The sequence below is a fragment of the Patiria miniata genome, unplaced genomic scaffold, assembly GCF_015706575.1.
Source record: "Patiria miniata isolate m_02_andy unplaced genomic scaffold, ASM1570657v1 HiC_scaffold_9, whole genome shotgun sequence".
Classification (NCBI taxonomy): Eukaryota; Metazoa; Echinodermata; class Asteroidea; order Valvatida; family Asterinidae; genus Patiria; species Patiria miniata.
The window spans coordinates 13,009,045-13,022,617 of record NW_024037076.1 but is presented as its reverse complement, the minus strand read 5'-3'; the positions used below and the strand labels follow the sequence as shown (position 1 = coordinate 13,022,617).

Below are 13,573 nucleotides of genomic sequence, written 5' to 3'. Positions count from 1 at the left end.
TATTTTCGGGGCCATTGAGCGGGCCCAGAACCCCATGCCCTAATTTTTTGGACCCACTTTTAGGGGACCAAATTTTGCCCCCCCCAAAAAAACAACAACAACAACAACAAAAAACAAACAAACAAATTGTGCTCTGGATCCGCCCTTGCAGTAGTCTGGGGTAAGAGGAAAGGATTTTCAATCAAAATTTACCAACAATTTGAGAAATAATCTGATAGTTTTCATTTCCATGAGAATTTCAATTTCTATTTTTCTAGCTATCCATGGTACGGACGTGTGCTAATCTGGCTCTTGAATTGGATTGTCACTTAATTCTAACCACTATTGACCCAATCAAAATGATAAGGCTCCACTGATCTTGGGAGCGCTCACTGGACAAATTGCCGGGACTGGGCGGTTATTTTCCATCAGAGAAAATACACATTATCCTTTCTGCCATCAATATAACTTCACAAATCAACCGTTCACATAAATACTGAAAACAACCTTTATTTCCCTTGCTATGTAGCAGTCACAAAGTAAGAAATACAACACATTTGTGCTTAATACAGTCATTAAAAAACCTCACATCCCATCAGTTTAAGGTAAAATATGTCGAAGTGTTATTTCAAATTGGTATTTAATGTTACAAATATAAGACACAGAAGGTTTTATTTAAAAATGCTATTAATCAGATTACATGTACAAGGTTTTTTTTTAAATGTTATTACAAATTGCAATATTTAGAATATCTTAATGTGGTACGTGCCAGTGATACTAAAGAACAATGGTAAAATTGGATTTTACATTCGTCATTAGATTTAAATGCAAATAAAGTACATTGGAAAAACAAATGAATATTAAATGGCAATGTAAGGCTTTTGAAACCATTATTCAAAAATAAAACTTGGTAGCAAAATTAATTACATGAAAATGAATACATAGTGATACATAAGACCACATAAAAGAAGTATAAAAATTAAAAGGCTCTTCATATACCAGCTACTTGCTACCAATTTTGGTTACAAAACTAATGTTAATAATTTACACAGACATCAATGCATACATATGCAGTTTAACAAGAAAAAAATAGAGGGCTCCAATGTTTATTAAAAAGTTACGGAACACTTGAGGATCTAATTTTTTGAATGATTTTCAATATAGCAGCGTTGTAGTCGACTTCATCACAAGTCAAGGAGAAACAAGACTGCATCCATGGCTCACATGTGCAATGAACCTGTGTACATGCTAAGCGCATATTTTCTGTGCTGAGCCAATGTGTTTACTAAGCGTATCTGTGGACTTGGTCTCCCACTTTTGTCAATGTCTTTGTGCTTGGTGCTCTAGTCTGAAGCCTCGGATCTTGAGGCCAGGGATCATGTACAAACTCCCAATCTAATAAGGCGCTTATTTTGATAAATTTGGTCTCCAAAACCATAAATTCTAAGTTTCAAAGACAGGTACTTCCAAGTATTTGCAAGTTTGTATCAAGGGCGGAAATCGCTCCTTGAACGTGGGGGGGACAGGTTTTTTTTTTTCTCCCCGAAATTATATTACTCACAAAAAGTCACAGGCTGAACGGACAACTTTCCACTCCTAATATTGCCATGGGGTATGGCAGCCATAGCGATAGACTTGAAATCAAGTCTGTAATGAGTGGTTTTAACGGCGTCCACCGCAAGGGCGGATCCAGAACACAATTTTGGGGGGGGGGGGCCAAAAAAAAGTTTGGTCCCCCAAAAAAGTGGGTCAAAAAAATTACGGCGTGGGGTTTCGGGGCCCGCTTAAGGGCACCGAAAAAATTTTGGATTCTAGATGCTCTGTGGTGCGATCTGAGGCAATTTCTGACCACTTTAACCAATTTTTTTTTGAGGAAAAGATGGGGGTGTACTCATTGCCTGCCTTTATTGCGATGTCACATAAAAAAAAAAAAAAATTGGTTTCGTTTTGGGGGGGGGGGGGGGGTCATGGCCCCCTTGATAATGCAACAATATATTTCTAAACCTCATTGTGTGCATCGGGCATTTTGTCATTGCGGTTCTGTAACCTTAAAAATGGGCACAAATCGCGAACGAGTTCGTTTTCAGGGTGATAAGTTAAACTACAAACAAACCACATGGGCCAAAAGGAGCTTACGTTTACAGTCGGCGCGCACTTCATTTTTTGAAGGGGATTTACAATTATTCGTAACAGTTTCAACTTCCATAATTACTTAAATATTACTCCTTTTATTCAAAGACAGTTGCAAAAGTACTAATATTATCTACAATGTTATACTTTTTTTACTGTAATTTTAAAAACAGGACTGCCAAATAAAATGGAAACTTGAAAATGATCGTGTAATAATTACCCCCATATTTATAATGGTGTTTCTTCGTAAGCCAGATGGGCTACTATTGGCCCTCGCTATGGAAACATCATGCATATGCATTGCAGTGGCTGCATATATGAATATTCGCTTGAAAACGTCTTAGTCAAGTCGTTGGACGTAGACGCATTAGTACATGACTTTTGCATGAATGGTTGTAGCGCCGACGTTGCATGGACGGTGGTGGTATGCGGATTTTGGCGCTGATCGATGACGGACATAAACCACTATAGTCTAACGACTTGTCATCAAGTCTACCATAGCGATTGCGGGCCGGAGTGGGGCCGAATTTGTATAGGAGTAGCAAATTATATGACGTACGCAGGCAACATTGTGTATAACGTATACCGCATGAACCAACACGCACGTACTGTACATGTACGTGGGTAGGCGTACAAGAGCCGTGGTCGAACCGACAAGAAAACCAAATTGGTTCTCAGCCACAAAGCGACGTATCAAAGAGGCTTTTTATAAGACTCTGCCATGGTTGGTCACCCACCCATACCTACACATGAAAACATGGAGGGGACATTCGACATTGTGTCCCCCCTTACCAAATTCATGGGGGGGACGTGTCCCCCCTGTCCCCCCCGGGATTTCCGCCCATGGTTTGTATAACTTAAGAGATGTCCACATTTGTCTCTATAAAAAATAAGCATTGAAACATTCCTTAAAAAGTACCTTCTGAAGGCAAAGACTAAAATTTCAGTGTTGAATGTAAACACCGATTGTCTTGATTCTACGAGTAAATTTAAAACTATGTTTGGATGGATATTGGAACTTTCATAACCCCTTTTGTAGTTTTAGAAAAATAAACAACCCCCAACTCTAACAATAATTTGCATATCTGTAAAAAAATAATGGTGCTCCAACAGTCTTCAGGAATGGATCCTTCAACCTGTCAATCAACCAATCAGATAATGACTTTTGGTCAGGTGACTACGTTAGCCAAGGCAAACTCGGTCACTAGCACCATACAGAATAGACTCCAACCAAAGATGGGCGTGGCTTATAACCAAATCTGAAAGGGTACATTCTTGCTTAGTTGCGGTATCCTCATTGATTATCCCAGTAATGCCTGATGGATTGTGGGTGGTTGGTGGAAGTGCTTGCAGCCCTACGGTTGGATCTACTTGGCGCTCTCTCCACCCTAGACTCGCCCTGTGGAAAGCAGAATCATCAGTTTTACATTTTGGAAATATGTGGATATATTTCCTTATTATGATTCTTTTGAGGGATTCCTGACCTTTAAATACACTAGAACCAGTGGCGCAGCCAGCAGGGTGGGGGTGGGGGTCAAGGGGGGGGGGGGTGGGAGGGGGGGGGGGGGGGGGGTGGGTGGTTTAAGGATAGTATTGACCCCCCCCCCATTTTTATTTAAGATTGCCTTTTTGTACACAAGTGCCATTTTTTTCACCAGCAGTTACCCCCCAATATTTTGTAAAGAGTGCCCTTATCTTTACACAAGTGCCCTTCTTTTTTTTTACCAGCGGCAGCGTAATTTTTTAACGAGTGCCCTTTTTTGTAATTTCGTGTGAACCCTGAAAGGCCCCACCTATTGGCCAGTAGTGTCCATGCCCGTCCGGTTTGAACAGTGCCCCCATATGAAGATGTTGCCCAGACCACCACCCCCCCCCCCCCCCCCCCCCCCCCCCCCCCCCCCCCACTTTTGATTTTACGGAGACCAGGTGACCGGTGTAAATACCCTGTCTAACTTTCAGCATGGATGGGCGAGTGACTTTTTCCCCTTCTACCCCCCCCCCCCCCCAATGAAAATGACCTTGCTACATAGCTAGGCGACTGAAAACGCCCCTATAACCAACATTATACTGGATCGACAGTGAGCAATAACAAACATCCTCTTTAATGAACAATTACATAAAGCACTGGAGACCGAATATCGCTACAACAAACAACCACCATATCAGTTTTTGTGGATTCACATGGTAAAATTGGATTTTATATTCCTCATTAGATTTAAATGCAATTAAATACATTGGAAATGTACTTTTTACTTTTCGTTAAAACAAAAACAAACAAATTGAAACTTTGTCAGCAGAAAAAAAAAAAAACAATAAATTTTTTCAAGAGTATTGGGTATGCAATTTTTAATAAGTATCAGTTTTGGACAACTCACCAGCCTCGGCCTACTTGCTTCCATGCCAGAGGCAAGATACGGTTGAACAAACTCACTCACGGGCAGTCTCACTGGGGCTGCCGATGAACTGTCAACAACTGACCTCCTTGGCTCCTTTCAAAATTAAAAAGCACACAAAAAAAACATTTTATTCAGTAAAGAACAAAATGCACTGTTGTTAGACATAACCTTAAAAAAAATTCAATCCACAGGGATTCCAAGTTTTCATTTAGGTATCAATGGAGTGCTGTGGCCTTGTGGTCTGGAGCATCGAATTCCTGGTCTGGAGCATTGAATCCGTGGTCTGCGGGTAATTCTGCAGGTTGTGGGTTCGAGTCAAGATATGGCAGCATCGAGCCATACTCACCAGGGAGATGAGATTGTCTGTGGAATGTTTCATTGGCCCAAAGGGCAATTGAGCACCAATGCTGGTGGATATGTGGCTTTATAAATACACATTATTATTATTATCATTCTGCACAATTCCAAAAGTTTTGGATCCCACCTGGAGCAACCTTGTACTTAGTTCTTTTCAGTCCCTATCTAGTGGTGTGCATTTATGGTTAGAATGGGAACCTATTGTAGTAAAACATGGGTATCATGGGTAGCCGTTAACTAGAAACCCAACCCCAAAATTCAAATCCCGGAAATTGTCTGAAGGACTGTACAGCTTTGCGCTGTAAACTGCAACTTTCGCAAGCGTCATCTGTTGAGCACTAATAAAATGCACAGAGCATGACATCTGTGTTGGTTTTCCATGTTGCCTGGTTTTATTTTGAAAATTCCCCACAAATGGCATCCAAAACTGTTCTTTTTTAATTTTCTGAGAAGTTACTAAGTTATTTGTAAAGTTGGTTACGGGTACCTGATCAAATAATCTTGGAACCGGTTCTGACATCAGCGGTCGGGTACTCGGATACCCGGTTGCGTTGCACACCCATATCCCTATCTGATACTGTGTGTTTCCCTCAAAATATGCATTGAGTTTTGGTTCCCCATCAAACTGTTCATTCCTCCAGCATATTTTCTGCTTGGATTTAAGGCATGCAAGCTTCGGTGAGCACTATTTAGAACCCTTGTTTTCAAAACCAGAAACAATGATAAATAGCGATAATTGCTGTTCAAATATAACTGTTATTTTGGTGCTTACAAGGTAATATGGCGATTGACTGATGTTTTCAACAAGATATTGCATCTGCCGATCCATGTCAGTCATCCCCCTATTTGTGGCGCTGTGGTGCCAGTCATCGCTGGAGCGGACGATGCTTCCCCGCGCAAAGTATCTCCGACCACCCCTGGTTTCAAAGGTACGTTTTGAGGCACGTCCTTTTTGACACAGGTAAACACATATGATGAGCATGAAGGCTAGCAGAAGTAGGGTAGCCAAACCAGCAAGCACAATGATGATGACGAGGAGGCCCATCACATCCGCTGTAATAAACAAAAATGCAAGTAATATGAATTGAATTGTATATGTCAAATTCGTCAACGGCACCATGAACTGACACTCAGTTGTGTGCGAGTGCCCCGCTCGCGTGCGTATTTTACAAAACCGCATTATTTTTGTTTTCACGAAGTGACACCCGACACTGTGGCACTGCATGCGCGCACTCCGTACCTTTTCGTTTTCCGAACTGACTGATCTTAATTTCACCAGTTAAAAAGGTTTTTAATCAAATGTTTGTGTAAGCCCACAAGTATACTGATAGATTAAATTCGTGTCAAACCTTTTAAAGCATTTTTCTCCAAACTGTATTTGCCGCAACATGCTTGTGTGTTAATAGTTCGGGAAAACGAAAATTGTTCTCCTAAGGTACTGTGTCTGATATGCACGCGCACACCTGGGTGTCGATCAGTTCAAGAAACCAAAATTGTTGATAACGCAGTTTTCACGAACTGACATCCACTAACGCGAAGTGTCAGTTCGTGGTGTCGTTGACAAATTGAATACTGAGGTTTGTCCCTATTTGTGACTACGTACTGCAATATGAGATGTGAAACTGTCAGCCAACCACGGCAGTTTCTCCAGTCGAGTAGCGAAATGTCTGCATTAGAAACCAGGAAGTTGTGGGTTCAAGTCCCAATTCAACAATCTTGTGGATATCCTCCTCATAAGATCTTAGATAATACTGACAAAACTTACACTGGTGAAACCAATGAAAGTTAACGATTAAAATGTCCGTCAGGTTGTCCCCTTAAGCCAAAAGTCACCTTCAACATTTTGTGCTGTGATCTTTTGGGAAGAAATTATATAAGTGATATACTTTAAAAAAAATATTTAACTGAAAAATGCTGAATGACAAATTAACAAATATAAAATGACTCAATTTATCCAACTCACAATCTGGCGGACGGTCGGTTGCGTCGTCTGCAACTATGGATGTCACCACCAAACCATCAACTGGTGTAGTTGCATCCGTCACTTCAACTGTTCCCATAGCTTCACATCGGGAGCCAATGAAGCCATCCGCACACCTGTCACAATAAAATATTATTAAATAATATTGTCAAAATACAAAATTTCTTATATTGTAAAGCAGTCTCTGATGTTTATTTTCAAAACAGACATTTCTATCTAGGCTGCCAAAGTTATGGTGGCTTTATACCAGTTCTGCCCCAAACCACCTTGCCTGTTACTCCCTGTACTGCCCCAAATTGCCCCAGCACTGTCTGGTTTTAGAGATTCATTGGGAAATAAGTACAGGGCGAGTAAAAAAAAAACGGAACCCAAAAACAAAGAAATATATTTCATATAAAAAAACTATGTAGCACCAAAATTAATTATGACTTGGAAGCCCATTTAATTAACAACTTTTAAGTGAGAAAATTATTTCACTAAACCGTTATCATGTTGCGGCCATCTTGATTTTTTTCCCATTCAAACCAATGTAACCAAAGCGAGGCTGGAAGGAAAAATAGTCTGGTTCCTTTTTGCTCAAAACACATTATCACTCAGTACTGCTATTGGATACAGGGAACATGACTGAAATGGTGGCAGCATGATAAAGGTCTATTGCTCTACACGTTAAGATTTTATCACTACTTAAACAAAGTAACTCCAAAATCAGTTTCGTCAAAAAAAAAGAAACAATTTATTGTGTGTTCTGAGTGTTTGGAACAACAAAGAAAATGACACAGAATACTTGTTTTAACAACTGTATAGTACACAATATCTTTATTGACAGCCCTTCTTGGCTGACAATAGGATTTATGAAATCCACTTTGTTTTTCAAGACGGGCCTTCAAAAGACTTTGTTGAATAATTTCAACTTTTAAACTGAGGTTTTATTGCTGGTGATGTTTGAAGACAACTTGTAAAGACAATTCTTGAGATCGCATTTTTGGATGAAACAGATGTTAGGGTCATTTCGTTTAAATGGTGATAATTGGAACGGATTGAGCAATTTCGTTTAAATGGTGATATAATTGGAGCAAATTGAGCAATTGAAGTAATTTTTTCATCTTAAAGTAGTTTTTTTTTAATTGGCTTACCACATAAATATGTTTGGTGCTACATAGTTTTTAGAATATGAAATATATTTTTGGGGGTTCCGCTTTTTTTTTACTCACCCTGTACTATATATTTTTTATATAGTACGTGTGCTAATGGGTTAGACGACCACACAAACTGTGGGAATATATGGCAGGCAAGAGTTAAGGCTGCCATAAAACAAAAATCTCCAACTTTTCATTCAATAAAATTTCACAACTACTTTAGAACAAGATAGTTATAATATTTCAAACTTACATGCACTCAATTTGGTTGGTGATACCCACAGAGCACGTCGCGCCGTTCAGACAATGACCGTCAACACACATCATAGTGGTTGCTGTTAAAAATAACAAGCAATACACGTAGTAAGGCGAGGCGTCATAAATAAATTAACCGTTCGCACGCGTGCGCACGCGTTCCTTCCCGTTCTGAACGGCCCCCGTTCCTTCCCGTGCCGAACGGCTTTTAGAACGCGTTCCGTAGATCGTGCTTGGGCAAGCTTCACTGAGGGGGTATTGTTATGTTAATCAACCGTCCCTTTGCGTGCGAGAACGGGAGCAGCACAACAAAGATGCGAAGAACAACTATGTGTATATACTTGTACAGATAAAGTCGTTTTAAAATAAAAATTGAGAAAACCAGACATACTACACTAGATCGTATCCAACCCAAAAAATAATTGAGACGTTTAACACTTATTTTATGTAAAACGAAGTGCGAGTATTCTTTCTTTTTTTTTGGGTACAAGCACGGAAATGTAAATTAGCAGATACGGTACTGCATATAATGTTCACAAAAACAAGTTTAAACATTGTAAGAAGTTTGCTGACTGATGTTATAAACTGGCCTTGTACCTGTGTACACACGATCAGCGAATTATAAATCTAATATTCAAGGTTTTTACATACTGATAGTAAAGTTTGCAGAGGACTGCTTTCCCCGTTCAAGGTGCCCGTATTTTTATACGTCCCCCCTGTACTGTACGGGCTAGCCTGTAGCGACGAGAAAGTTTGTCGGATACTTTTAGTGCTGATGAGCTCTTCGTGTGTGCACAGACCGTGACTGGCCTTCTGTTGTATAAGGACGCGTTCGGAACGGGATGCCGTGAGCACGCATGCGAACGGGAGGTAGATGTAACAAAAGGCCCCGTTCCTAGCATGCGCACGCGTTCGAACGGTTAATTTATTTATGAAGCCTCGCCTAAGCATAACTTTCATTTTCTTCCAAAAACTGTTCATTAAGTGTAACCTTCTCAGATCCACGAAAATCAATAAGCTGGTGTTAGCAGATTTTGCAGAATTGATCTATGAGGAGGGTACAGCTAAGACTAAGTTCGGGCAAGGACCATTAGTCGACTAGTGGTTGATTTGTGACGTTACTTAGGCCCAAAAAAATAATAGTTCTGCTTCCGATTTCCCTACCTACCCTGTTCTGACAGCCCCTACCCTAATTTTTTTTATGGGAAAATGAGAAAAAAACACCCAAAACCATCAAGTTTTACCTTTTACCCTTGACTACATGCAGGCGTCTCCATATGATCGTACACACAAAAAAATGGAAAAAAAAAAATTCCCTACCTACCTACCCTATTTTGGAATGCCAAGTAATCGGAATCTCAACTATTATTTTTTTTGGCCTTATGCCTACATATGCACTTATAGCAACGTGGGAACGTCTCTAGTCCAACGTAGGTCAACACGTCAACACACAACTTATGGGTCACGGCTCCCTGCTGTGCATTATGATGCGCACAGCTATTGGTAACCAGTGATGGAACCGTGCCCTGTGTTCCGGTTCCAAATAATCCACTAAAGTAGTCCAACCATCCTGCTGTCGAGTCAAGTTTAATATTCTCACTATGGTTAACTATAGTCCTTGCTTGAACTTGCTCTAGATTGCTAATATTTTGTGTTGTTAAAGATGGCTTTTATAAGGTAATAAGGTGCAAGAAACATTGGTTTGTGCACAGCGGAAGATTGTGAAAGACACATGAAAGTTGTAATAAAATGCCTTAGGATAAGAATTCAGGAAAACTTGTGTTCCAAAATAAAAAGTTTCTTTAGAGGGGAAACAAAGGAGAGATTGTATATACATACTCATCACGGAGACGTTAACACAAAAACTTAAACATAAGTAATCCCAGGATTTGCCCGGCAGTGAGTTTTAAAAATAATCATGTAGCGCTTTGAACTGATGTACAAACTGCTTCAAAATTTGATGTAATGCTAATTTCCGATCAGACTTAACAAGAAAAGTTATCCCTAAGAATGAAGTTGTCCATAAGAAGTAAATGCAACTCCCCTGTTACCGTTTTTTTTTAGGGACACATTTTCTTACAAAAAACAAACTCACCTTGCAAGTCCAACGATGAGACATCCGCAGACAGGCTACTGGTATTTCTGCGCATTGTATCTCTCATCGCAGCCTGGAATGCACTGCCGTCGACCGGCGAGTTAAGTTGAAACATAGCTGCGAACAGCGCCAGCACAAACCCAGACACGGCTCTCTTGCGTCGCGTCTGGTCGCTCTCGGTGAACGCCACCACTTGGCAGGTCTCGTAGTTGTCACTGAGGGCGCTGTTGGACTCGGAGGAAGCGCTGACCTATGGAATAATGCCGAAGAACAAAAACTTGCACTTCTGAACAAAAATCTCGAAAAATGTGCGAGATGCATCACCAACTAATTCAAAGATAACTCTCACAGCCTTGGATTATTCCAGTTGAAGGAAGTTTAGATGGTATTTTACATTCTAACAATGAGACTCTCATGAGAGAGTAAGCTTGTAACACCACGGTATATAAGGACTGGGCCCAGTTTAAGTGAAAGCATCAAACTTTTTCGAAGGAATAGGTATGTCTTTATAATGTCAAAGCGTTGATGTAGTCATAAACATTATTAAAGAGTTACAGTAAATAGGTCATTCTGTTTGAGAGTTTGTTGACAAAATATCCTATGTGTCCCAGTACAACCCCAAACTGCCCTGCCCATTACTCCCTGTAATGCCCAAAACTGCCCTAGCACTTTATGGTATTAAGGATTCATCATTGAACAACTACAGTGTTATACAATGTATTACATTGTACAGGATTGTAATACAATGTATTACATCGTACAGGAGCTAATGGGTTAAATGTTCACTACAATGTCTCAGTTTGTGACCATCCGGAGTGCTTCTCCTGCAAATTGAGTAACAAACACTGGGAGCCAAGCTGAAAAAAATCCTAAAAGCTTTGCGTTTACTACTCTTGGGGCGCTGTGGTCCAATGGTTACGGTGTTCGACTCGTGTGCCATGGTGCATGGGTTCGAATCCTGACAGGGAACATGGTGCTTGTGCTCTTGAGCAAGGCACTTTACCATTATTGCTTCGTCCTTCGGATTGGACGTAAAACCGTAGGTCCCGTGTGTTGTGTAATGCACGTTAAAGAACCCAGTAACACTTATCGCTAAGAGAAGGGGTGTGCCCTGGTGTTTCTGGCAGTGGCTGCAATATGCGCCGCAGCACCTTGTAAACCCTTATAAAGGTGCTACATAATGGGTCTCATATTTCTCATAAACTTCTTTTACCTGTCTTTAGAAAAAGACATAATTACCAGCGCCTTGAGTACCTAATTGTTGGTAGATACGTGCGCTATATAAGACTTCGGTATTATACGTGTAAAGGTACCACTAAGGAGACACGTTATTGTAATTTCTTTGCTGGGAGACGATGGGAGACATCGGTCATTAGGGAGACATTTTCATGTCTCCCTAATGTCACAGCCCCCCTTTAGAGGGACAATTTTATTGTCGCAATTAGGTTATATTTGTTGCTCGTGGTCTAATTAGTAAACTTTCCGAAATTCGTGGAAAAAGGACAAGGGAATATTGGGTTAGGGCACATTTAAGTTTGAACAATTTTGTGCACAAGTCTATGGGGATGTCTCCCAAATGTCCAATCCAGGGTAAATATTATTATTATTATTATTACTCTGTGTCTCACTTACAATATCACAAACGAGTTTTGCCAGAGCGATGAACTCGGGTGAGTTTGGATCAGCCAGGGCCGGCACATAGCGAGCTGCGGTTGCATTCCCATTGATGGCATTGATTACAAAGCTCCCTTGGAAACTGGTGAACACTGTACGGTCGAAAATATCACCAGGAGGAATAATCAATGATTGCTTAAAGTCAGTGAAGTTGAACAAATGAGTGTGAGTGTGAGTCTCAAATCACTTCATTTTTTAAATCTGAATGTTGTGATGCTTGATTTGAGTAAAATGAGTCATGAGTCATTCGAGTCACACTGAGTCTCATACACACTTGCTGCTGTGAGTACGCCTGGCACTACTGTTTCAGCAATACTTCATGGTATAAAATGAACAAAAAAATACTCTTGCAAAATTTAAGTCGTCATTCTTGCTACATCTGCATGATCAAGTCGATGTTTCTAAAAAATGTCCTTTCAAAGTTACCCAAAACAGACTCTGATGCAATTTTAGAGAGAAGAAGTGCTTTGTGCAAATCGTGAGAGGATTATCATGAGATACAGCTGATATTTTGGACTACTAAAGGACAGCGGTGAAATTGAGGTTATCAAAAGCGCTTGCTTTTGACAACCTAATCCAGCCGGTTCATATACGAATGCAAATTTATGACATCACAACAAGTTTAAGCGCTGCGAATTTGCAAAAGTTGAACACATTTCAACTCCAACGAATTTCGCGTGGAGTATGAGCTGAACTTTCGTCTATATTACTGAGGTTAATAATGCATATTCCGTGATTTGAGTCTCATATTTTCAAAAATCAATCTGCAGTACTGTCACATTTACATTTATTTGATACAATTCCTCAACAACAAATATTACAGAGTAAAAATATATAACTTTCTTTGTACACAATGATGAACACTACAGAGATTACTTACACTGACATGTCCCATTGACTTCAAAAAATCCTTCCAAGGCATCGCAGACACAGGAGTAGCTGCCGTGAACGTTGAAGCATGTCTCACCATAGCCGGTGCAGATGTTGGGGTCATTCACGCATTCGTCAATATCTGAAAGAAAAGTACACCCACATGTGTATTTTTTACATATAGGTTTTCCTGGCCAATTTCCTGAAATGTTCATTCCCTTATACAAATCGATCATTCATTTTCGTCTGAATTTGAATGCACGTCTTGAATCCCATTTCAATTCAACGAAAATTCAATCGTTTTCATTGTTCAGGCATTCGGTTTTAAGAAACAGATGGCCAATTACGTTACCTGTGCATTCATTTATGTAGGCATACCTTTTCTAAACTGATTTTAGGTACAGCTAATTTGACTGACAGTTAAAGAAAAAGAAACACCTTATTGTATCTAGTGCCGATGGCATTAAATGAAAGTAAAATGGAAAGGTTAATGTTTGAAATCTCCCTCTAAAAGCGAAAAAGAAGTCTTGTAAACGAATCTGAATGGACATAAACGAAAGGTGCTGCTCAATCACTTAATTGATTGAACTAAAATGGAATAGAATGCGCTGGTAGCGAAAATGAAACGCGTGTTCAGAGCGATTCTCAAATTCAGTCGAAAATGAATGACAGATTTTCAGAAGTGAATGAACATTTTAGG

General features: G+C 40.0%; 1 protein-coding gene across 4 annotated transcripts in view; it reads right to left on the bottom strand.

Annotated features, from left to right (window-relative positions):
* Window positions 1–2,961: 2,961 nt before the first annotated feature.
* LOC119720211 overlaps window positions 2,962–13,573 on the bottom strand; it is a 52,340-nt gene continuing 41,728 nt past the window's right edge. For all 4 annotated transcript variants that reach the window (XM_038189802.1, XM_038189800.1, XM_038189803.1 and 1 more), the window contains 8 exons: window positions 12,884–13,015; window positions 11,962–12,095; window positions 10,330–10,579; window positions 8,233–8,314; window positions 6,826–6,959; window positions 5,635–5,915; window positions 4,485–4,598; window positions 2,962–3,508 (listed from right to left, as the gene is read on the bottom strand). In XM_038189802.1, the coding sequence (XP_038045730.1) occupies window positions 3,404–3,508; window positions 4,485–4,598; window positions 5,635–5,915; window positions 6,826–6,959; window positions 8,233–8,314; window positions 10,330–10,579; window positions 11,962–12,095; window positions 12,884–13,015 (1,232 nt within the window). In that variant the 3' untranslated portion in view covers window positions 2,962–3,403. The remainder of the gene's footprint in view (window positions 3,509–4,484; window positions 4,599–5,634; window positions 5,916–6,825; window positions 6,960–8,232; window positions 8,315–10,329; window positions 10,580–11,961; window positions 12,096–12,883; window positions 13,016–13,573) is intronic.